At 43.8% G+C, this 25,906-nt stretch overlaps 2 protein-coding genes across 3 annotated transcripts in view; both read left to right on the top strand.

Annotated features, from left to right (window-relative positions):
• The first annotated feature begins 27 nt into the window (after positions 1–27).
• On the top strand, positions 28–12,087 carry LOC135388623 (DNA polymerase kappa-like). Of its 2 annotated transcripts, XR_010421482.1 has the most exons (10): positions 28–218; positions 313–524; positions 623–775; positions 837–1,158; positions 2,145–2,436; positions 2,511–2,640; positions 8,256–8,427; positions 9,161–9,650; positions 10,782–11,225; positions 11,488–12,087. XR_010421482.1 is itself a non-coding variant. In XM_064618273.1 (9 exons), the coding sequence occupies exons 1-9, from the start codon at positions 203–205 to the stop codon at positions 10,885–10,887; spliced, it is 1,893 nt and encodes a 630-aa protein (XP_064474343.1). In that variant the 5' UTR covers positions 28–202; the 3' UTR covers positions 10,888–12,087. The 2 variants fall into 2 exon arrangements, 1 of the variants encoding a protein (XP_064474343.1); XM_064618273.1 differs by having other exon boundaries at positions 10,782–12,087.
• Positions 12,088–18,568: 6,481 nt separating this feature from the next.
• LOC135388622 (lamin Dm0-like) overlaps positions 18,569–25,906 on the top strand; it is a 30,165-nt gene continuing 22,827 nt past the window's right edge. The window contains exons 1-5 of the mRNA XM_064618272.1: positions 18,569–19,121; positions 20,200–20,311; positions 20,695–20,844; positions 22,193–22,363; positions 24,867–24,992. Coding sequence (XP_064474342.1) covers positions 18,667–19,121; positions 20,200–20,311; positions 20,695–20,844; positions 22,193–22,363; positions 24,867–24,992 — 1,014 coding nt within the window. The 5' untranslated portion in view covers positions 18,569–18,666. The remainder of the gene's footprint in view (positions 19,122–20,199; positions 20,312–20,694; positions 20,845–22,192; positions 22,364–24,866; positions 24,993–25,906) is intronic.

Below are 25,906 nucleotides of genomic sequence, written 5' to 3'. Positions count from 1 at the left end.
AGTTTTGGATTGGCACACAGTGTCGCTAGGGCGACAGGGGAGACTTCCGTTCGTGCATTTTACTTGCAGAGCTTGGAGATGTAGCGCGTTTTCAAATAGCATCGAACTGTATAGCATAATTGAAATGACGTTATTAACCAAGCAACTGTTGAAAGATATGACGGGCTGCTGAGACGCAGGCAACACATCACACTAATTGGCCATGGACAGTAATGAAAGTAATGCCTATTCCATATTCCTATGTTGTCGTTAGTTCCGTTTAACTTCCTTGACATGACATGCTCGATAAGTGCATGTTTTTTGTGTGCATAGGTGTCAAAATACTTCGATTAAATGCAACGAAGGCCGGCTTGCAAGGTGTCGACAAGGAATTCGTAAATAAGGTGATCCAAGAAATTTCCAAAGGAACACCGTACTATGAACACCAACAGAAACGCCAGCAAAGAATTGACAAGAAGGTCGAAGCCATGCTGTGTGAGTTGAGCAAACTGTCTCCTGCACAGATACAACCAGAAGAAGAAAAGGTATCTGACGTAATTTTCTCTGAAAACAGAGTCCTAGTGGCCACTGTTCCTAGTGGTTGAAGAAGAAGAAGAGTCACGACACCCTTCTTTCTAAGCAGATGAACCACTTGGCAGAGAAAATGGAACGAAGCCGAAATCTTGATCGAGTGATCGTCCACATTGACATGGATGCTTACTACGCTGCAGTCGAAATGCGCGACAACCCTGCATTGCGCGATGTACCAATGGCAGTCGGGTCCATGGGAATGTTGGTAACTAAACTGAAGCCATTGTCACGTTGAAGTGCATTCCACACACGCTTTTCTTTCACAGTCAACATCGAACTACGAGGCCCGCAAGTTTGGTGTCCGAGCGGCAATGCCAGGTTTCATCGCTAAGAAGTTGTGCCCATCCCTGGTTATTGTCCCACCCAATTTTGAAAAGTATACAGCTGTGAGTGCAGATATACGGCGCATATTGGTACACTACGATCCGAACCTGATGCCGGTGAGCCTGGATGAAGCGTACCTCGATATCACAGAATACTTGGTTGAACGTCTCAATCAGGACGTCACTGCAGATGACATAGTAGAAGCAACTGTGAAACAAATACGTCACGAAATTTTCAAAGCAACGGGACTAACTGCGAGTGCCGGTAATGCCACAATACAATCGCACTTCTACAGTTACACCCCTTAAAGGGTGCTAAAGTGCAAAATTTCTCCTCACAAAATGAACGATACTGTTAACCTTGACAGCAATACAAAAGGAACAGAATCCACCCACAGCATCATTTACACTTTCCTCATTCACTCCTTCTCAAGAGATGTGGCAATGGGGGAGCGCTCTCCCATTGGCCACGACCAACAATTTCGAGCGGTGATTTGGATTCGTGTGTCTTGAGAAGATTAGGGAGATTTTCTGCACTTCAGTGCCCCTTTAAAAGTGTGCATAAAGGGAACAAGATTGCTCAAATGAAGATGAGACATTTTTGTGTTACAACATTTCTCCATGTAATTTGTAATGCAGGCACATAATAAGTGATGCTAGGCACCAACTTCTTTTGAATTAGGTAATTGAGCCTTGTATAGCTTTCTAGTTGCAGAAATACTAACATCAGTGTTTGGGGTTCAGGTTGTATTTGGCCATTGCTGAAAGAAATGTGTCAAAACCATGATCGTGTCTCCCAAGCATGTGTAATTCGCTATGCAAAATAAGTTTGACAGCAAGTTAAAAATACACAGATTTTGCCAGGTAATTTTCGATGATATAAAGGTCAGTAGTAATGCGTCTCGTGCAAACTTCACTATTAAGAATTACAGTAATTGCTTCAGACATGAATCATTATCTAGGCAAAGATGTATAATGCTTTTTGTATGGAACTGTTGTGCGTATTACTTGCAGGGAACGTATCTTCTTTGCTAGAATACACCTCTTAAGGAACATCTCGTAGGTGGCATGCATGGCACCAGTATAGATTTGTTTTGGATTGTGAGCTTCTAGATGATTTGTAATCTGTTTTGCATCTCAGTGCATGCTTTTCCTCAAAGCTTATGACCACTGAGAGACACACCAGTACAATCCTTAAGTGTTGGCCCGCATCTGCACTAACACAGTCTTCTCTCTGTTTACTTCGTCTAGGTATAGCACCAAATACTTTCCTCGCAAAAGTGTGCTCCGACATTCGCAAACCCAACGATCAGTACCGACTGATAGGTGACAGGGATGTTGTGAAAGCCTTCGTGGATACTCTTTCCATCCGGAAGGTCCCTGGCATAGGAGCTGTCCAGGAACAGCTTCTCCAGTGCCTCGGTGTGAGGACATGCGGTGACCTTTGGGGAAAACGGGGCCTCATTGGACATTTCTTTAGCCCCAGCTCTGTTCATTTCTACTTGAGGGTATCGTTAGGTCTTGGCTCTACACTTGTCCGATGGTAAGTCCTTCTCAGCTTGGAAATGATCCGAGTGCTATTGATGTCCGATTTACATTGAATTGTTGTGATTCCAGTGATTCTAGCCAGAAGTCTAAAAGTGTTGAAGAAACATTTGCAGAGATGAGCTCCCCATCAGACCTCTTTTGCAAGTGCTCGGAATTGTGCCAAAGGCTTTGCGAACAGTTAGCAGAAGACAAAATATCCGTAGGTATCAGGATTGACTTTTTTCTCTCTATCGTGTGAGAAATTACTAGACCGGGGATTAGCATCAGCAGGGGATGTGTACAAACTGCGTGTGGCATTTTCTTTTGTTCACCTAGTAAATGGTTGAAAGTTGTCCTGTGTTTTCGTTGCCACCGACTAGCCCATTTGTTGCTTCATGCACTTCAGAGTCAATTGCAGCACTTTTTTTAATCAATATTTTTACTCTACGGAGAGTAGCTAGTATTGGGCCGGTAATATTGAACCTGAGGGTTGCTAGAATGTACTGATCCTAGCTACTGGGTCGACTGGAAGAAATGAGTGCCGTGTTCCCCTGCATCAACCAGCATACAACAAAACCCCATATTTTGTGGCATGCTGTAAAATTCTGTGACATGCTGGCGGACTTCCTTTGATGATAACTGGGGCCCTGGACTTTATGCGCAGAAATTTTCGAAAATATGCATCCAAATATGTGGGAAAAAATGGTCAAATACTATACTCAAATTATGCGCAGCAAAATTCAGGGTCATTCCACATGAAGCGATCCAATCGGGTGGCTCGACCCCCGCGGAAATCGCTGATTTTCAGATCCCTTGTTCCAATAGCTGAGAAATCAACACCCAAGAAATATTTTCGCGGAATTCGGCGGCATTTTTTTCGCTACGTGCCGCTAAAGGTCGGGAATTGCGTTAAAAACGAGGTGCGTTTGATTGCTTCTCCATAGAAAACGACAAGATGTTTTTCATGTTCGTAAACGATATATTGACCCAAAAGGATGTGTCTTTCACCCACATCCGAGAAAGCTTGTTTTGATGTGAGGACGTAATCCAGAGACAAAAATGCGCGTTTTCGGTGAATGTTTGACATTTTCTGCTGACTCACTGCCTACGAACTGAAGCTTGAAATTTGGTAGCCATGGAGTTGGTGACTCGACCAATCAACGAAAAAAAAATTATTGCTTAGGTACCAAATGAGATCCGGATATAATTAGGCAAATATGCCGAATTTTAAGAAATCGGCATAATACAACAAAAAATAAACAAATGTGGCCAACGCGATACGAACAATCTGTCAAAGCGAAAGTGAAGATAAATGTGTCATCTAAAACATAACTAAAAATCTAAAGGGTACTTTTTGTTCTTTTTCAGCAAATAATTTTTGAATGAAGCACAGTTACGACAAGGGGCGTATAAGGCGAAGTTGCGTGCCCTTATGTGACTGGGATGAATAAACACACAACTTTACAAAAAAAAAAAAAAACAGAAAAAGCGATAAATTCTGTTTACTACAGTAGTGTAATAGAAGCAATTCGTTCTCTTTAAAGCAACGTGCAAGCAAATTTTCTTCATCTTCCTTTTACGTAATTTTCGCCCTCTCACAGGGAAGGCACCTTCCCTTCGACGGTACATGTAAAGGCTGACATTTTTCATTACCGTAACATTATTTTGTTGCATTATTCGTATTAGAAGTGTGAACAATTGAACTCGCGCACTTTAGCCCAAAGAAAAAAGCACGACGCCAGTCCGCCGCATGATTCAGAAGAACACCAAACTGTTTATGTGATCCAATATCAGGTATCATATGTACATCCTCGAAAGAAGAGCACCACCAGCTTTCAATGTATTGAAAGCTGGTTTTTCGACATTTGCTTCCTTAAGGCCACCCTGGTGCGTCCTCGCAGGGGACCCAGGAACGCATGCTGTGTGTGTTTGCAGTTACCATCAGAATGTGAAGATGATGCTCCACGCGGCTGGGATAGAAAACGGCTCGCTGAACGCGAACAGTGCATGCTGGGCAGCTGTCCTGACTGTCCGGGGTTACCGGGAGTCAAGAGCGTACTGGATACAAAGCTCCAGCTGATGTCAGAGTTTTGTGACAATATCACGTACCAGCAGTGGGTGCCTGGAGTTCGTGCGTCGCTTCAAACATTTGTTGTCCAAGTAGAGGAGTTTCATCACAACCTGCTATGTGCACTTTCGGCCTTAAAGAAACATCACTTCATCTGCTCGTCACAGTCTGTTTACAAGAAGCAACTAAAAGACAGTCTTCCCCATGATGAGGCCATCGTGCAATTAGATTTTTCAGAAAACTACTCTTTCATTGCCCAGAATTCACCCCAGTCGTTTTACTGGAATACGTCGCAGGCAACAGTGCACCCGATTGTGGTATATTTCAGGGATCGAGATCAAGTATTGCAAAATCTCTCCTTCGTGGTGATATCAGAGTCCCTCGCCCATGACAATGCATCTGTTCACTTGTATCAAAAGTTATGTTTAGAACGGTTCCTCGCAGATCATCCCCACATCAAAAAGTTGCACTATTTTTCCGATGGTGCCGCTTCCCAGTACAAAAACAAGAAGAACTTCATAAATTTGTGCTATCACGAAGAGGATTTTGGTATTGCAGCGACATGGCACTTCTTCGGTACCTCTCACGGCAAAGGAGCGTGTGACGGAATTGGAGGCACCGTCAAGCGACTTGCAGCAAAGGCAAGTCTGCAGAGACCATTCGACCGCCAGATACTCACCGCACACGACCTTTTCCTCTGGGCTCATGAAAATCTAGAGCGCATAGTTCCAATTTGGGTGTCATGTAGTGATGTGACCCTTGAACAGGGCGCATTGAAAGCACGTTACGAGATGGCAAAAGCCATACCAGGCACTCGCGATTTCCACTGCTTTGAACCCCTATCGACAGGAAAAGTGAGGGTTCGTGTTACATCGTCATCCGCAAAGGCCAAGGTGTATAACGTTCGGAAGCCGCATTGCTAGGTTCGCCTGTGTACAGAGTGTTTGTTACCGATTGTTTTCAATACGATTCCATAATAAACCCTTTTTACCCTAAATACCATTTTTCTGGCATATTGTGTCTATTCATTCACCCCAGTCACATAAGGGCACGCAACTTCGCCCTATACGCCCCTTGTCGTAACTGTGCTTCATTCAAAAATTATTTGCTGAAAAAGAACAAAAAGTACCCTTTAGATTTTTAGTTATGTTTTAGATGACACATTTATCTTCACTTTCGCTTTGACAGATTGTTCGTATCGCGTTGGCCACATTTGTTTATTTTTTGTTGTATTATGCCGATTTCTTAAAATTCGGCATATTTGCCTGATTATATCCGGGTCTCATTTGGCACCTAAGCAATAATTTTTTTTTCGTTGATTGGTCGAGTCACCAACTCCATGGCTACCAAATTTCAAGCTTCAGTTCGTAGGCAGTGAGTCAGCAGAAAATGTCAAACATTCACCGAAAACGCGCATTTTTGTCTCTGGATTACGTCCTGGAAGCCACATCAAAACAAGGTTTCTCGGATGTGGGTGAACGAAACATCCTTTTGGGTCACTTTATCGTTTACGAACCTGAAAAACATCTTGTCGTTTTCTCTGGAGAAGCAATCAAACGCACCTCGTTTTTGACGCAATTCCCGACCTTTAGCGGCACGTAGCGAAAAAAATGCCGCCGAATTCGGCGAAAATATTTCTTGGGTGTTGATTTTTCAACTATTGGAACAAGGAATCCGAAAATCAGCGATTTCCGCGGGGGTCGAGCCACCCGATTGGATCGCTTCATGTGGAATGACCCTTCATGCTTCATGAAACGTGATGCCAGGAGAATGGTACAAAAGCCTATTTGATACCATAAACCTCTTTGTGCAAAGGCCAAGGTTGCTGTTGCGCCACTAAAAGCTGAATCATCATCATCGCCTCTTTGTGCAGCAAAATAATGAACATAAATGCGTCATAGAATGTCAAAGGTACATTTTTTATTGAAGCCAACTCTGAACTATACGACGTAACAGTACGTAGCCAAAGCCATTTTTAAGTTTTCAAATTTTAAAGACATCCTGTTGTCGGACAATACAGTGTTGTATCGAGAAAATGTCCATTCTACATCGCAAGACGTTATCCTTGCGAACTTGAAATGAGCTCGTTCATCTGCACTATGTGCCGACAGAGATTCGGAGTCTCGTTCTTTGCCCTCAAGAATGGCGCCTACGGACTGCAACAGTTTCAGACCCTTATTTTTTTTAGCTTCAAGCTTTGCTTTAACAACAGATCCACATAGACCTCGAGCCTTTTGTAAGGAATCCTGCACGATGGCTAAAGCTTCCACGAGAGCCAAGTTTGCTGACTCTAACTTTGTGATGGAAGCGGAAAAGAACGAGAAATAAGCTTCAGTAGCTGCTAAGCCATTTTTCACGCTAACGTCTTCAAAGAGTCGCTGCGCCGAACAAATGCTTGTTGCGTCTTCTTTTTTGAGCTTGCTGACCACTTGATGCACGATTTCAAAATTTGCGGCATAATATTTTGCTGCTTCGGTCAACGTGCCCCATCTGGTCAGCGCAGGCAGAGGAGGCAAAGCCACATCTGGCCACATGAGGTCATCAACATTTTAGAAACAACCATGAACTTTCTTTGCGACTCTGTGAAGCACGTGAGCTGCGCAGGTGACGTGAACAATTTTTGGGTATATGACACGAAGAGCTGCACCAGCCTTCACCATGTAAGGAACTGCGTCCGTAACGAAAGAGCAGCATGCCACAGTCTATGAAGAGCTGTGCCACTTTCGAAGGATTGACCTTTGGAAGCTCCTCGACTGTCAGTAGGTAGCCCTTTTCACACGTGTCCAGCCCAAGTGGTCCGACGACAACAGAGGCTACGCCCGAAGCGTACGTTGTTTCATCTATGGATATCCACACTTTCCGTGACTTCAGATTCTCAAGGATGTTTTGTAAGGTTGTCTGATAGCAACGATGCAGGTAGCCTTTTCATATTATTGACTCGTGAGGGTTTGCCGGCCGGTGTGCTTGCTTCTCAAGAAATACCCGTAGGTCAGCATTTTCCAGCAACTATCCTTACATTTGCTGACCAAGAGCGAGGGGGCTCCGTTTCCTGGATGCCGACCAATAGGAGGACACCGAGGGCAGGCACTTCCCAAGCCTCTGCTGTTGCCTAAGCGATGGCACAGTGTTACCGTTGCTTCGCATGTCATGAGGCTTCTGCCATGGCGCACCAATATAACCAATGGCTGCCCGAGGCTTAGACAGAAATGTAGCTACCGTCATTTCGCCTGCCCCAAGGCTTCTGCCATGGCGCAGCAATCTAACCAACAGCTTGTGTTTGTGTTGTATGTGTGCTCACCTCATTTTTCGGACCTCGAATTTCGTGGCACGCCGCTGAAGAACCAGCTTTTGGAAACCTCAAAGCTGGACTCCCTCCACTTTTTCAGTACGCTGGCTGATGCAGTGGGATACGGTATTCAGATTCTTTCAAGTACTACATAGGACATTTTCACACATTGCACCATAAAAAGCAGAAGGGCAATCACAAAAAAATTGCAATTGGTCATTTATTATTTCATGTTACTTTTTATTCTCGTTGTAGAAGCCAGGACAAGCTATGCGGTGTAAGTAATAAAGTGATTTCTGCACATTTTATAGTTGATTAGACACATTAGAGACATTTTGAATCTGCTGCATCTGGGGTATACCAAAAGCTTATGCCCCTACAATTCGAAAAAGATACAAATTTTTGACGTGGCAATGAAATTCAGCAGAAGCGAGACAACTGTTCATGAACTACATGTAGCCTATAACATCACTCGGTGCAGGGCAAGGTGGTGACACTGAAGCTGAAGACTGTATCGTTTGACGTGATGACACGAAGTGTGACGCTGGAACTTCCCACGCGAGAATTAGGACCGGTTCAACAGGCTGCATTTCGTCTTCTGAGACACGAAATAGACAGTCTGCATCCTGATCCACTTCGTCTACGTCTCATGGGTTCGTAACTTTTGTAGCCAGTTGAACACATATTGTGTAAAAGTGGTTAATTTGGCGGTCTTAATATAATCTTAATCAGTCTGCGAATTTCCTCGGCATAACGTTTAGGGAATATTTCATGGGACTTCAGTTTCGCGATGCACGTTCTATGGAGTTGTATCATGAATCTCATCTGGGAAACAATGCTTGGAGCCAGAGGATTGTCCGTGCTTCTGTGCTGCCCACATAAAATCAAAGCCTTCTTTGGTGAGCTTGATGGTGAACAGCCAGCACACATTATTGATGGTAGAATGACGAGATGATGTTTGGATGAGTCTATAATCGATATCCAGTAGTGTAAATGTTGCTAGAGCATGCTAAATGTGTACCAAAATAGTGCCATAATAAATAATATATACATAAATAAATTGCACTCAGTAGGTCAGTTCAGCTTACTAAATCTCATCCATTGCAAATTGAAAGTTCTCTGTACTTTCCTGACGTTGTTGACAGTACCTGCTAAATTTGTGAAAATTATGAGCTTATGAAAATTAGAACACTTTAAGCAGTACAATACGGTGTTGGCAGACTTAAGTGCTTTGAAATATTTTTTTCCTTGGTGTGGATTACTCACTTGCAGTGGGGGTGCTGCCAAAAAGCCAGACAAAATTTTTTGCGTGTCTCTTTATTTTGATCATTTTTAATGATTGTTCTCATGCATCATCTGTAAGGTAAAGATTCCTTCCTCTTTCAGGTGTACGTTTAGCAGGTCTAGTTGAAGAGAACACTCAGAAGTCAGCTGTGCAACCAACCCTCTCCGCCTTCCTGTCACAGAAATCAGATATCACTTGTCCTGTGTGCCAAAAGGCACTGCCAATGTCAAGCTCCGAGGACATCAACTCTCACATAGATAGCTGCCTCGGTGACACAGCTCCGGAAGATTGTACCAGCAGCACCAACCTTAACATGTCAGTACAGTGCAGTGGCCTGCAGACAGCATCTGAAACTCAAGACTCTAGTTTGAATGATAGTGCAGGAAGTTGTTTCCTCAATTTAACGGATCATGATACAGAGGAGAGAGTTTCACAGATGCCCCTTAGATGCCCTGTCTGTGAATTTCCTCTGAAAGACACGGATCAAAGAAAAATAAATGAACACATCGACACTTGTCTCAGCAAGCCAGCAATTAAAGAAATGCTGTCATCTCAAGAGTGCGCCGTGACACCGCAGGCATCGGAAAAGAGGTATGTGCCTTGTTTAACATTGCTGCAGTATTGCTTGTTCTTGCAGAGGTGAACTGCATAATGGGATTGTGGCCTTGTTTAAAAGCACAACATAACAAATGTCAGAATGACATACCCTCTGTGTGACAGACAGCTTCACCAACTCATCAGAAACTAAGCGACATACAATTTCTTTTTTCAGGTTGTCAGTCCTTTTTATGTTGTCATTTCATGTCAAATTTACTATTATGCTTCTCACTGTATATCCTGAACAATAGATTACAATAAGCTTACCTCATATGCTGCACCAGTGTTGCAGCAATGGTTTCAGACTTAGTCTGTGCAGCTATATCGTACGACACATCTGCAGGAGCATCGTAAACACAAGAAGCACGTGGATTCAAGCACACATCCATATGGAGGAATGCTGTTTACAAATACAGAGACTAAAAGCCACAAGCTAATGATCCTATTTTGCGTAATGTTTAATAAAAGGCCTCATCATAAATTAGTTCTAGCTCCATCCTGTAATAAGGCATTCATTTGCGCTATATGTGCCTTGGTCATGTTTTGATGTCGCCCTCTGATTCTAAAGGAACATACCATGTTTCGAATATGCCACATACAAAATTACATTTATTGATGTTGCAAACTTGCTGAATATTTTATGAACTGCATTTTTACATTTTTAAGGGGCACCAAAGTGCAAAAATTTCTCCTTGTTGAACAAATGACGCTGTTACCTTGGCATCAACATTATTCTTCCGTTGTGTTGTCCGTGACTTATGAGCAAAAGAGACCACAATTTAAGCTTTAGCTCTCCCTCCCCTTCATCTGAAACGTGACAATGTGGACCATGTTCTCATTGGTCTTTCCCAAACGATTTGTCCAGTCACAGTGGGAGATCGTTTGAGGAAGCGAATCCGACGGGGAGATTGAAAGTGGAAATTGCGGGTTCTTTCGTTCATAAATCACGAACATTGCAACAGATGAATCCCATTCCTTTTGTGTTGGTGTCAAGGTAACGGCATCTTTCGTCCTGAGAGGAGAAATTTTATCACTTTAATGATGCTTAAAATTTTTTTTACCTCTCAGAATAGCAAACTTCATCAGTTTTTGTTGACATACTTTCTTTCTGCCTTTGTATTCCAGGAAAACGCCCACCTCCCAGCGTTCTCAGCGGTCGCAGAAGAGGATAAAGCCAAATTCTGAGACACCATCTAACACTATCACTCGCTACCTCTCTCAGTCATCTTGATTGTGTCAAGTTACGCTCAAATGGGAGTCATTTTCTACGAGTGATTATTGCTGTGTAGTGACAATCTGATATTTATAATAGGATTAGATTAGGAACTCAGGGACACGTTTTCTCCAGATGTACACCAGCTGGCTATTCTATTCCTACCTTCGCTAAGACTAGGAGTGTGACTACGCAAATTTCTTGATATATGAATCAAATGAGAGTCTACCTGATATAAGCTTCAAGTGGAAGAAAGCTTGCAAATACTAATGCGTGCCACCACGGACCTCTACACTAACAAAATCTGGGACTGTGCAATGGATATTGCGCCCTCGACTGCTGAAGGACCCATTTTGGTGAGCTAAGTCACAGGAGCATGCTTTTTTGGGACAGTGTGGATCAGTTGCAGCAAAAACTTGAACATCCAGGTTTTCCTTACGTTTTTTTGTAAAGACAATGAGTTCTTTCTTTCTTTTTTTTCCACCGAGTTCTGGATAAGCGGGGCACGACTAGTTCGTGTAGCTCAGTGAGGAGTGCATATTTGTACTTGAGAGTGGAAATGTAGTTTATGCAGTGGATTAGTTATCTCTCTCTCTCTCTTTCCATGTCATTGAATAGAGGGGCGGATCTATGGGTCGCCGGGACGCCCTGACTCTCCCCCAGTTCCTGTCATCACCACTTTAATTTGTCATTGTCTGTTTCGAATGATCTTGTGCAACGCATGTAGCGTGTCCTAGACTAGGTCCCTCTTCAGAAAAATCCTGAATCCACCCCTGATTGAATGCCACTTCAGAGTTATTTCAGAGTGTATTGCTTTGTAATATGTTTGTATTTCCATTACTCTTGTGCAGTTTTGTTTCTTCACCAACATTGAACAAGCTGTCTATATGCATAAATACTTTTGACAATATTTGCCTCAAGATGCCGATCGATGGTCTATTATGCGATGGCATTGACACAAATTTTAGGCCACTGTGTACTTGGGATTGAATCCAATAGAGAAGTATATAACGTAGCTCTCACTTGATTTTTCCCAGATGTTGTGAAAATACAGCAGCTGTTACTTTCATTGTGCACTGAGACTGCTTTTTACGTGAGCCCATCGCAGTTAAAGTATCCTAATTGTTCATATTGTGCTCATTCTCTAGGTTGAACATCCCCAAAAGTTGAATGCAAATTGTGTTGCAAGTGTCACGTAGTAAAGTTATACTGTTAATATATATGTAAATCCTGTCAAAGGAATATGCTCCAAAAAGACTACCTATTTAGGCATGATTCGGTTTGTACAACCAGTGCTTAACGAGTTTACAAAATTAATTAAAAAGAATGTGAGAGGTTTAACCTGGACAGTTGTAGAGCGAAGCCCTGAGGTTCCTAATCTGCAAAAAAAGGAAAACTTAAAAGCAGCAATCTCGCATGGCCAAGTGGGGAAAAGTATCCGCTCGTTGTTTAACTGTGTTTCTTTTTTTTTTTTTTTTTAGAGATTCCGTGTTAGTGCCACGAAGCAACTGTGGCTATGAGTGGCGTACACAGATGGAGAGAGGACAGCAGGAAGAAGGTTAGTATGTGTCCTGGGCTGATTTCAGGGGAAGTCTTGGCGTGGAAAGCGGTCACCCTAACCACCATGTCGCGGAAGCTGGTCCGCTCCTTGCTGATAGCCAAGGTCATGCTGACGACTGGGAAGTGATGGGTTCGAATCCTACCACCGGCTGTGCTGTCTGAGGTCTTCCGGTAGGGTTTCGACGAATGTCGGCACAGTTCCCCCTGAAGTCTGCCCAGGACGCACACCATCCCCGAATCCTTCCTGCGTACTCTCTCTGTCTGTCCACTTGTGTACGCCACTCGCATCCACAGTTAGGGTGTCTCAATATTAGCTCCCTCTGCATACACGAACCTCCGCGGCGCGAACACGTACGGAATAAAAAAACGAAACGTAAAACCTCCGTGTGTCTCGCCGAGTTTCGTTTTAGGCGCGGCTGCTTTTCGACCCCCGTCTCTCTTATGTTGAATCTCTGGCAATGCACTGGCTGTTATTCCGCAAATGCTTTTTTATTTTATTTTATTTATTTCGTGATAACGCCGCGAAACCACGGTGGTTATGAGCTGCGTACAGTCGTGAACAGATGGAGAGAGGACAGCAGGAATAAGTTGGGGACAGGGGGTTAGTATGCGTCCTGGGACGACTTCAGGGGGAACTGTTCCAGCATCCGTCTGGAAAGCCTGCCGGAAAACCTCAGGCAGCACAGACGATGAGGTCCGAACCCACCACCTCTCCGTCTTGATCACGACGTTGGAGCTATGGAGGATCGGTTTTATCCACTCTACCACGCCGCTGCTATTCCGCGATGCGTATAGTTGCAGCTTCCTTTGTACTGCCGAAAAAAGTCTCCCAAACATGATTTTGTATATTTCTTCGTTTTCCCGGACAGCTTTTCTGATAGGAAGTGCTGGGAACGAAAACGAAGATGCGCTTTATTTACTTTCGATTTCGTTGCATTGCAAAGCACGGGGGCACACATATGCTATACTGCTACCTCATCCTACTTTGTTCAAATTGTATTAGGTGTGGGCATGCTGGATCGTAAAATAGGCGCACGTGGAGTGGTCTTGGAAGGGAAAACGTAAACATTTTGGCCCGTTTCTCGAAATGCACGTTGGTAGCCAGCATTTGAACATATCTGCGGCTATGGACAAAGACACCCAGTCTGACCCTACCGTTAACTTTTGCTGAGCACTTCGCAGCAAAATGGATCGCCTTGGAAGCAGTGGCGGATCCGGGCTCCCTCTCTTTCTTCCCCAGTTACGGGCTTCGGCAAAGAAGCCCGTACCCCCCCCCCCCCTTTAACCGAGGGTCTGGATCCGCCCCTGCTTGGAAGTGCGAGCGAGTACCAGCAGATATCACGCTCACACTGCCGACCTCCAGCACACACCCTTGAGCATGTTTCAGAGTTAACTCCGGTAAAAATCATTTTTATCCCCCGATTTATAGCATCCTCACAGGTAAAAACCTAAAATACCCGAAAACAAAGTAGCGCAAATCCCACCATCCAAATCCAATCACCATATATTACACGGGCACGTACTGGACGAGAAACTAAACACTGCAGCACACCGGTCAGCATCTGGTATATTCATCTGAAATGCGAAAAGAGCGTCTCTTTTCCTTTATGCTCGATATCATTTAATTTTACCTTGTTTTACAGCCCATTGACCTTGACTTTACAACAACAAAAAAGAAGCATAAAACCTGTAATCACGAGGGTCTAAGCACGTGTACGTATAACAGGTGTTCAGTGAAGTCTGGATTACACCTCGTAGGCTACAAAAGCGACCGAGCAAATAAGGGGGGGCCGCTACTCATGAGTTGGGCCCAGAGCCCCCCCTACCTGCCACGACCCGACCCACGCAAATCGTGCAAATCCGAAGAGAAAATAATATGTATGTGTGTGTGGGGGGGGGGGGGGGGGGACCAGTGTGACGATCGCGAAAGTTCTTGCAGTTCATGGCGGCTATCTAAGCAGCACTCGTGAATGGTTTTCAAAGTATGAGTTTTTCAAAGTGCTTACAATCTCGTGACACCACTTCACTGGACATGACAGCCTATACATGTAATCGTATTGTGAACGTCCAAATAAATTATTTTCGTTCTTTTTCTTCTTTTTTTTCAACCGCATTTTGCGGTGTGGACAAATATATGTGTGTTGTCGCACCCAGGATCAGTGGGGGTGGGGGGGGGGGCGAGTTTTCGTATCGAGCCGGAGCACAGGACGAAAGATACCGTTACCTTGATAGCAATACGAAAGGAACGAGATTCATCGGTTGCGTCGTTCATGATTTATGAGCGAGAGAACCCGCTTTAATTTAAGCTTTCCCTCTCTCTCCCACGAAGTGTGACCAATGCGGAGAGGCCTCTGATTGGTCTCCTCAAACGAACTCACGATAAGTGGACAAATCGTGTGCGGAGACCAATGAGAGCGCGTTCCGCATCCCTCTTGAGAAGGAGAAGGAAAACGTAAATTGTTCTTTCTTTCGCTCATGAGACACGCGCAACGGACGACTCCCGTTTCTTTTGTGTTCGTGTCCTGGTAATGGGATCTTTAGTTTCGCGAAATAAATTTTTGCGCTTTAGTCACCCTTAACTGCCAATGAAAGGAACAATGTGAGAGAGAAAAAAAACAATAACAGAAAACAACAATAATAGAATCAGGTCTTGAGAGCACAGAAAAAGCAAACCCAGGTGACCACGCTCCAAAGCATAGCGTGTGCGCGCGCTTGTTTGCGTTCTCAACCTCTATCTGTTGAACGATATAAACGATCACTAGTTTTAATAACTAGTAACATTTTAAACCTGTCAGCAATAGAATTTATTCTTCAAAAGCAACATGCCAATGGATTCGCCCAAAGCTTTCTCAACCACTTTTATCTCCATTGCAGTCCAACGCAATTCTCATATCTAAATCAATCGACATCTCTATATACCCCCCCGCCGCCCCATCAATGCCTGGCGGCTAATGATGTTATCCTGAAGATGACCTATGTGGCAATATACTTGTGTGGACAGGTGAGGAGGCCTCATTGTCTTTTACTATTTCCCACCTGAAGGAGGTCGGTCGGATGTGAACTAAAAATAGCTTGGTCGACCGGCCCATCTGGTTCGGGGGACGATTTGCACGCTTATGTGCGAAACGCTGCGTGGGAGGGAAGCGGGGTGTTTGAAGATTTCTTTGCTGAACCTGCCGGCTTTTAAATACCAGTCGTTTGCGCAGTCCTGCCTTCTGCGTTCCCATTGCTTTGCGCGCTATTAATGAGATGGTTCCATCCATTTTTGGCTGGCGTCGTTGCAGGAGGTGAGAACTGCAGCGAGTCTCAGAGTTGAGAAGCCTAAAATGGGAAGCGGAGCTATTCTGCCCTGCCCACACTCCACGACGCAGCACCCGACCATGGTAACCAAATACAGCTTACAGTTTCCATTATACAACTATTGCCTAGATCACTCGTTGTTGTATCAACCAGAAACATTAAAGCGTCCCTTGCGGTTCTTGTGGTAAACACTAACATGCTTCGCACGTCACTGCACATGCATGTGCGCGCGGGACACGTGCCCACGTGTTTAAAATGTTTCCGTGCGGTCATTGGGAAAAACATCCTTCGTTAGAAATTGAAGCATAATAGATAGATATTGTGCAAATGAATTTAGGCTTTCTCTAAGTACTCTTCCCATTTATGTAATTATGGTAAACTCAACGCATGCACTTTGAAATCCCCGCCACATACCGGCCGCATAATAGATCGCGGAAGACATACCGCGCACATCGCTCCTTTCCATAAAGCTAGCCATCTGCTTCTGCTTGATTCAAGGGCGTGGCGCGGTTGCGACATGAATAAATGAAAGCGTTTGCGTGCTCAACATACTTTATACGTGACCTTCCTTGTCGCAACGCAGGAGTGTTCCTGACTGTCACCGATAGGACATGCTGCTTCAACGCTACCTGCGATATTCTTGGGACTTTAGCCTGTTCGTCGCTAAACGATTTCACTTTTAGTCTCCGTTCCGTTGCATGAGGGTGTATAATTTATTATTCTCGATGATAAGGCTCCGTCGGTCCCTCTCCCGACTAGGAGTTGAGAAATCTCTAGAAACCAGTCTACATAACGGCACACTGACGTCATGCGACAGGAACTCTGCCCCAGGGCCTGTCAGATTAATTATCCTTTGCGCAATTCCATACAGTGGCAGCGTACATGGACATGCTAATTGGTGTAACCGGGGGGGGGGGGGGGGTAAAAAGCCATATTTGGTTGTGCACTTGGGAGAGGAAAACGAGGGCGAAATCTTCTTCCACCTCGTAAAGATCCCCACAGCACCCCTCCCGAAATATAAATAAATAAAAATAAAATCTAAAAATAAAAAATAAAGATTTAACTCTTAGTTTTACCTTATTCCTATTCATTTCCGTCTTAAGGCTCATTGATTTATTCATCTATTCATATATATATTCGTGTCTGTCTGATTCTTCCAATTCAATTGCCTTACACACACACACATATATACATATATATATTTTAGCATGTTATCATTTACTTGTTTCTTTAATGGCTTTTTTCCCTCATTATATATATATATATATATATATATATATATATATATATAAGTTGAAATAAAGGAATGCGGTTGATCACGAAAAATAAAGATATTCAATAACGATCAGAAGTGGAGACAGTGCTTCTACGGGACAAGGTATAAAAGGGAAACTTTATTAAAAACTAAGAGGGGGTATTCGACGTTTCGACAGCAGCGCTGTCTGCAACAGACTAACAACAGAACAACTGTTGAAGACAGCGCTGCTGTCGAAACGCCGAATATCCCCTCTTAGTTTTTAATAAAGTTTCCCTTTTATACCTTGTCCTGTAGAAGCACTGTCTCCCCTCCTTATATATATATATACAAAGGAAAAATAGCTAAAGCTCTATGGCGTAACCATATACAGGGTGTTCAAAATTAAGCTTTCACCAGCACTTTATAAATAGGCGAACAAAAGAAAACTGGTGCTAATTTTTCTGTTCCTTGAGTAAGAAACAGGTGCTAACCACTTAGCAGCACCTGTTTCTTACCCAAGTAGCGTAAAGTTATCATCCGGTTTCCTGTCGTCGCTGTGTTTGCGTAGCGCTAGTGAAAGCTTAGTTTTGAACACCCTGTATATATATACACTTTTTTTCTTTTTTCCTGGCTACGCAACTGGACCTGCATGCGCAGAGTTCACACTGAGAAATGTGCAGTTTCTTGCGAACGGCTGCAGTGGCCACCAATCTAGTATTTGATATTTGAGTATTTACACGTAGTATCCAGGTGTTTCCCTACCCTTCCCCCGTTTTTATTTTCTTTCTTTTTTTGCAACATCCTCCCAAATTGCCCAATACAGCTCGGCTACTAATGCATATACCCACAAACATGTATCGAACCTCCCTTTTTTATGCTCGGTACCCATGGGCATTTTCAGGATTTTTTCCAGGGTGGGGGTGGTGGTGGGTAAGCGCCGCCGGGTCAAGAGTGCAACTCTCCCCATCACATCTTTTTCTGGAGGCGAACGTTGCGCACTGTGTGGGTGTTCAGAGGTTCCCATCATGGCGTTTGAGAATAATCACCAACGACCTATGACTAAAGAGTCCCGTTTTCGCAAGCGACCTTCGTGTCTCACGGGGGAGGGGGGCTCGGCTCCCCGCTCGGTACCTGTCGATTTCTGATATCTTTCTCCTAGGATCCTATCTCTCCTCTTTCTCCTAGGATCTCCTACTATCTTTCTCCACCGTTTCATAGCACGTAGTCTCTGTCTTTACGTGTTATAGTCTTGACGTCATCGTCGAGAAATACGTTTAGCCCTAGTTCCTTTCGTATGAATGAATGATCAGATAAAAATGCTTACGGGACGCGCCGGCTAGCGGGGCGCGTGCTTACGGTTGTGCTACACTGACTACACCAGCCGGTTCATGACGTCATGAATACGTAATCGTGACCATTCTTACATACACTATGTAACGTACATGTAGTGTGAAGATTACTGATGCGTTATGTAAACAGACACTCGGTAATATTACCTACAAGCCTCCACACATGCATTCACTGCAGCCGTTAATTGCCATGTACGAAACGAAGCTCGAAACTCGTGCGCTGGATCATATGCCTGAATTTATAGGTCACGTGGTATTTGGCGGCATTTCGCCATCTTGGTTTTTTCTGGGCGAGGCAGAGAAGTTGTGTGTGATTTCGCGGAGTTGGTCTTGCTTATAGGTTCGCCCAAAATGGCATCGAGAAGTGTTCGAAAGACAGTGGTGACGACGTCAACTACATCGTCGCGCAGTTCTTCTCGCGACCAAGGAGAAGGCGAGGATGTAGCTTCCAGTTTCCGAAGTCCGGAAGCTTCCGGCAGCAAAGACCGGTCAGAGCGATCACGCTCGCCGCTCAGCCCAACTCGGGCCTCGCGTATTCAAGAGAAGAATCAGCTGGCGCACCTCAACGATCGTTTAGCAGCATACATCGATCGGGTACGGCATCTGGAAACCGAAAATCAACGGCTAACGCAGCAAATTGAGACGAGCGAGGAGACTCGTTCTCGTGAGGTGACCAGCGTCAAGAGTCTTTACGACAGAGAATTAGCCGATGCCCGTCGGTCGGTGGACCTCACTGCTAACGAGAATGCTAAACTGCAGTTGGAAGCGAAGAAGTGGCAAGCCGAAGCGGAGACCTTGCAAGCTAAGTGAGTGGGTTGTTCGGTGTGGCGGCATGACTCGATGGCTGCGCGTTGCCGGTGTCTTGTTTTTGGTTATCTTTTCTTTGCAACTCGGGGCTGTTGCGAAAGAAGCGACCTGTGCCCTACTTGCGAATTTTAGCGTCCCTATTTCGCGTACCTCTTTGGTTACATCGCGGCTTACTGTCGGACGGTTTTATTTGTGCTGAGATTGTCGTTTAATGCGTTCCATTTGTTACGTTGATGTACTGCGCTGAGTTCGCGGATGCGCATGCACTTCCTGACGCGTTTCATTATGTATATATTTCTTCAGAGGTTGGCAGTGTACTTGAGCCACAGTTTCTGAAGAAATCGTCTCTAGATGTGCGGGAAAAAACGGGACAGGAGGACGTCATCGTGGCAACGCTTTGGGTCGCTCCCTCAGTCCCACGCCTATTGTATTTCGTTTGGTCACATCAGTTCACATGCGTTCGAAAGTGGGTTACCGCAACGAATCGTGTAGCCCCTGACCGAGATAAACGCTCGAGTGAGCTGAAGGGGTGTTAAAGGTCTATTCTGTTTGCGTTTTGTTGTGTGTACTGCTTTCCACAAAACGTTAGTCACAACACTTTTGTTTACATTTTACTGTCACTGTGGTGACCTAGACCCGTAACATTATTGCCTTATAAATCATATTTGTAGTCCCACACACCATTTGCCATGTTCAACAGAAAAATTTCACGGAATAATTTTTTTTTGCTATGCTACAGCACCTCTAAGCAGGACTATGGGGAACAAGTCGATTCACCCAAATCTTTGTTGCATTGTTGTAATGGCTTGGAACTACGAGTGTCAACCAACAAATAAGCCTTGCGACTACAGCATACTTTGCAAACTTACTCATATGTCAGTGGAATGGGTAATGCATCGGACACATTTGCCCAAAGTGGTACAGGGTTACTCCCAGAGGTCCATTGCACACATAAGTGCTGCACCACCATCCTACTATTTGATGTCCCAGACTAACATGAAAAAGAAAAGGGCTTTATGCACTTTTAGTGGCGCCCTGTCGACTTGCTTAAAAACAATTGTTTCATACTCGCTTTAGGTTAACAAAGCGAGATCGAGAGTATGCTGCTTCAGAGAGGAGGGTTACCACACTGGAGTCACAGGCTGTTGATCTTCAGGGACGTCTCAATCAAGCCCTGGCCCAGCTGAAGGTACGTGACTTATTGGTTGAAATACTACTCTATGGGTATCTTGGAGCATGCTAGTGATTCACACATAGACAAGGCAGCTGAAACACACATTAGTCACCTTCGTACAAAAATACTTTCGTTTGGGCTTTGAAAATGTAGTCTACCAAACATCGCAGCATATTGATTAGTGCAGTGCTAAATTTCTTACCATAAATTTTGAAGCAGATTCTCTCTTTAATATTGATATGTCAACACCTTTGTTGAGCATCATTACATTGAGGACAACATTGTTTCCTCTTGTTAAAAATGAAAGTAGTCTAAAAAAAGGAACCCTATTCATATACTCATTCATCTTGATCAGCTTGCACTTGCAAAGCTCACTGACAGTGATTTGCGTTATGCAGGAAGCGGAGAACGAACGCAATGCGCTGGCCAAGGAAGTTGAGAGACTCAGGAAGGAGCTGGACGATGAAATTCTGCGAACGGTGGATCTCAAGAACAGAGCGAAGACTCTGTCCGAAGAACTTGATTTCCAACGCTCGCTTTACGAAAAGGTATGAAATCATTTCAATCACTTCAAGTCATTCTGTTGCACGTTGCACGATTTTCAAACAAAGGCAGCTGTAGTTGGCTATTTTGCTGTTGACATGGTTCCTACTAGCCCTTGAAACTGTCGAATAATGTGGAAGTTGAAAATGGCACTTTTAAGGTCTGGAAAAACTTGGAATTTTCCCAAGGTCCTCTTGAAAACCCTTGATTTTGCATCTTATTCTTGTTCTCATGGTGCTGCTAGTGCCAATAAGTCCACTTATCAGTAGTCAGAGCTATAATTTAGCTATAGTATGAAACTAAAGTTTGAGACCACAGGAGTTAGCACTCTTTGCAATAGGAAGCAGCAGCATAAAATGAATGGTGCTCTCCATTGTATTAAATAATTTTCCTTGCTGTCTTATGATCTTTGACATTCAAGAGTTGTCGGTCACGTTTGTGAACGGGTCACTATTGTGCAGTCCTCTGTAGGTTGTCAAACACCCCTTGTTGGTTGGAAATGTGAAATGCTGACCATAAACTGTGTTTTATATCCTACATAAAATGACCTTGAGTCTTAAGAGGTCCTAAAAAGACCCTTGAATTTTTTGGTTACAAAATTCAGTGGGAGCCATGTGTTGAATTACAGTTAAGGTGTATTGACGTGAGATTTTTCTGCCATGCTTACCCCATCCAAAGTTTAGATCTTTTAGGTTAGCAAAGAAAAAGCATTCACTTGTAGAACTGTGAACCATGGAGCAGGCCATCACATTGACATCCCTATCATTCACGCAATCCATTTGCCTTCAACTTCGGAACTTAATTCAACTTCAGCATCGCGTCATCGGCCATCATTCAACTTCAGCATCGCATGATGTGGTGGTGAATGATGTCCGTGATGTTCACCATGAGTGAATATGATGACCTATGCTTGTGACAAGTCAATATATAGGACCCACATAAACTAATCCAGTAGTTGTGCACACAATGCAGCAACTGAGCACTCATGGCAGAGTGTTTGATTCCTCTTTGCGCATGGGCCCTGCAGGCACTTGCTGCATTTACGTCATCCTCATTAGGAAAGCCTGAAATATCATACCTCGAGGAGCATCTTTGCCACATTGTCACCAGCTGCTAAACGACTCTGCCCTTTGTAGAATGAAGCTGACACTGAGGATAAGCCTATCTGAAAAATCATCTCGTGTAACCCAAAGACATGTCACAGAGAGGCATTTGTTCCGCAGGTTAGCCGATGGTGTAACTGAGTTTGTCCCAAAAATGAAGCAGGGTCCTGCTTTTATCTCTTGGTACTGTTTGAATCGGTTTCATGTCCACGAGCAACCAATGTGTATACATTCTTTGCCACTTATACAGGAGCTTCAAGATGTTCGGATCGTGAAACAGACAGAGATCACAGAGATTGACAGTCGTCTCAAGGACCGCTACGAGCAAAAGCTGGAGGATACACTGCGGGAACTGCGGGAGCAGTATGAGACGCAGATGCAGCTGAACAGGCAGGAAATGGAGGACCTCTATGAGGTCAAGGTAAGACCTTCGCACCTCTTTTTGGACACGAAAGCTTGCATTGCTGGCCTCTCGCAAAGTCTAAGTTGCTCTTGTTGATGCCGATGACAGTAGGTTGCGGTTTTGTGCCGTTTTTGTACTTGTTTTCGTCGTTTTTGTTTGTGCCGCTGACGCCGGTCAAAGTTCCATCGGCGCAAACGTCTATGTGATATGTACCCATTTCTCATTCTTTTCGGTATCCAATGGCGGTGTAGTCTTGTAGTTTCCGGAATTGTGCATCATGTGTGTCATGAGTGCTAGTGAACCAACCAAGAAAAGTCGACACGCGAGCGCGCAGGAGAAAGCATTGGGGGGCATCCAGAGTTACGAAAGTTACGAACGCTCAAAGCGATATTGTGCATAAATTACGTAATTACCTACCGTTGTCTGATGAATAAAGCTTGATATTTTGTGCCCTGCATAGCTTGATACCTGTTTTATGGGAAATGGCGTGTTGTGGTACGCATGCCACAGGTAGTGGCCTCGGACATCTTCGTTACACTTGGCGCGTTCTATTTAAGAAATTTCTCTGTTTAATGAAACAAAGAGTCAGCATTTACAAATTTGTTATAACCGAGGTTCAACTATAACAAAATAGACATTCCCCATCAGGTTGCCATAGGGTACAATGCATTTGAACTCCCGCTAGAACAAAAGAGTTTTGAGCCGGCATCTCTATACAACAAATGAAAAGTTCCCAAAACAGCATTTACTCCATCTCCGACACATGCACAAAGCTCAAAGAAAGGCATAAGTGTGTGCCGCTGAGGCTCTTTTTTGCAGTGCTGCTATTCTGTCTATCTCTCCTACCATCTTTTGTCGGTCACGCAAAAGATTGTCTCCAGTGGTGATCGCAACTGATCGGGGCGTCGGCTGTCGGAGTAGTAGGAAAGCATTTGTCTTTGTCCCGAAACGTAATGCGTTATGTATATGGTGCGGGCTTTCCAAGAATTCCGTGGTCGTATAATCGCTATTCTACTGGATATACATGTTTATGTTGCTTGTCTCTTCACAATTTGCGACATACATCTTTTCAAATATCATTCGTTTCAGTGTAACGAAATTGTTGGAAAACGACGATGACGAAGTTGTAGCGAGGATCACACGCATCTTCCATTCGAGACATGACCATTAAAGAAGCACAACGTCTAGGACCAGTTGTCCGATTGCTTACAGAAATATTTAGAGCTGTGCGAATATTCGAAATATCGAATATGAAAGGAATATCTGATGCTATTCGAATGCTGTTCGCAACATAGTTTCAGTATTCGAAATTTTAGAATATTTTCCGAATAGTACACAAGCAAGGTATCACAAGGCAAGCATTCTGCAAGTGGACTTCACCTCGTTACATCCAAGGGTTAGGTGAAGCCCACCTCACGTTACCGCCATTGTTCTTTTGGTGTGCGACTCCATTCTGCAGGTCTGCTTCAAGTCATTACAATCGAGTGTTAGGTGAAGCCCACTTTACACTGTTTACAATATTCTGTCATTAAGGTGTACAACTTCTGTGACCTCATGGTCAACACTTTACTCTGGGCACTGCATGTTCCAGTAAATGTACTCCCGACTTTCACAATTATGTTCGGTAACAGGTGGAAATATGCACAGTTTCTAGAAAAAGTACAGGACATTCACAATGTAAACATATAACCAAGGAGGTGCACACAAAGCAGGCTGCATGGAATGTGTTGACTAACTCTCAATGCAGTTCATCCCACTAATGCAGTGTACCATACACAATACGGAGGGACCCGACACAATATGTTATGCTGGGTAAAAAGGCTCATATGTTTGGAGCAGAACATCACAAAATATTTTACCACGAAGTATTAGAAATTATTCAAATTGGGCATTTTCTGATTATTCAAGTTGGATTTGCCGTCTGAAGAAATTATTCGGATTCGATTCACAGTGCAAGTGAAATATTTGAAAACTATTCGCAGTGAGTTTCAGCTTTTCGAAAACTATTCTGTCTCAATTTTGGTACTCGCACACCCCTAGAAATATTCGATACAACAAAAGAAATCGCCATCCCAGTACATTTCGTTATATGGAGGTTCGACTGTATTGCTGCATATGCTAGATAGAGAGCTATTTCTCAAAAAAATATTTTGTGTCACTATTCGTATCATCAATCAGCATAGCTATTGTCATATTTCGTGCTGCATTCTGAATGGCTGCATATCCTTTGGAAGTTGCGGAATCATTCCACATGTAATGGCTTTTTTTAATTATAGATAATAAATGGAGAATTATAGAGAGTGAGCATTAACTTGTCTTTGTGAAATACGTATTGTTTGGCATCTTATGTTTTATATCTTATGTTTTAAAAGGAAAACAAAGCCCGAAAACACTGGGGTCTGTTTATTCTCTCTTTGTGTACTACACACCCTTAGAGTTGTCCAGTACTGTTTTATGCTTTGTTGGATTTGTTTTCGATAATATGGTAACTTCTTCAAGTAACATTGCCTCTCTCTTCCAGTTGCATGACCTGCAAACACTGCTGGAGCAGCGTTCGGCTGACAGTTCGAGCACAAGAGACGAATTGCTGTCCTACAAGTCCCGAATGGAAGGCCTCAATGCACGCGTTGGTGAGCTGGAGTCGCAGGTAGGCACAGCTGCCTGAAAAATGTGCAGCTTGTAGTTACATATCTCTTGCTTTCTCTTAGCACGATGGCGTACGTAAGCATGTGGGTGCTGGATAAGAACTAGGGCTACGTTGTCCTTCCTTCCCAAATTTTAATTTTTTAATTGCACACGTTCTTATTACATAATGTCTATTTCCTTCAGTTTCATATAAATGCTTGCAGTGGTATTGTATCTATCACTTAATCACAGTGAAAGCCACAGCAACACGGACAGAACTCAAAGGGCACATACAATTGCTTCTTTGTGTTCCGTCTCTGTTCTGGTGGTTCCTGGTACTACTTACAAGATGGCTTTGTGTCTATAACCCTGTTTTAGTGGCTCCTTGTACAAACATCATGAAATAAGCTCTGTTCTTCTGTATGACAAGGTTGGGACGTAGACTTGTGACATTTGTGTATCAGGCTATCAAAGGTTGTCAAAGTATAGTGCAATGCCGTTAATTCAGAATCTCTTAACTCGAACTTCCAGATAATTTGGGTTACGGCAAGGCCGTGTGTATTTCAAAGCGGGAAAATGCCTGGTAATTCAAACTTCTGAACGTGTGCACCAGTTTATTCGAACAAGATTGCAGGGCCGTGCCCGACTCCCAACTACGGCTCGGAAGCGCCGGCTGGCGTCTCAGAGACACCTTTACTTATTAATTGCCAAGTTTACTTATTACTTACAAGTCAATTTCTCATAGAAGCAATACTTGAGCCTATACTGAGCCGATACTTAAGAGGAGTAAGGAACGAATCACCGTAACTGTCTGCCCAAGTGCGACCGGCGTGGAAAGATACCGCTTACTTGTCGCCGGCTAAGCAAGCAAGCCTCGCTGTTTTGAGGGGATCAAGACCCTTCCTGTTCACTGCACGCAGCCAAGAAAAAGTCAGC

The sequence above is a fragment of the Ornithodoros turicata genome, chromosome 3 (genome assembly GCF_037126465.1).
Source record: "Ornithodoros turicata isolate Travis chromosome 3, ASM3712646v1, whole genome shotgun sequence".
Taxonomy (NCBI): domain Eukaryota; kingdom Metazoa; phylum Arthropoda; class Arachnida; order Ixodida; family Argasidae; genus Ornithodoros; species Ornithodoros turicata.
Note: the sequence above shows the minus strand (reverse complement) of the source record. Positions and strands in the feature narration are given on the sequence as shown.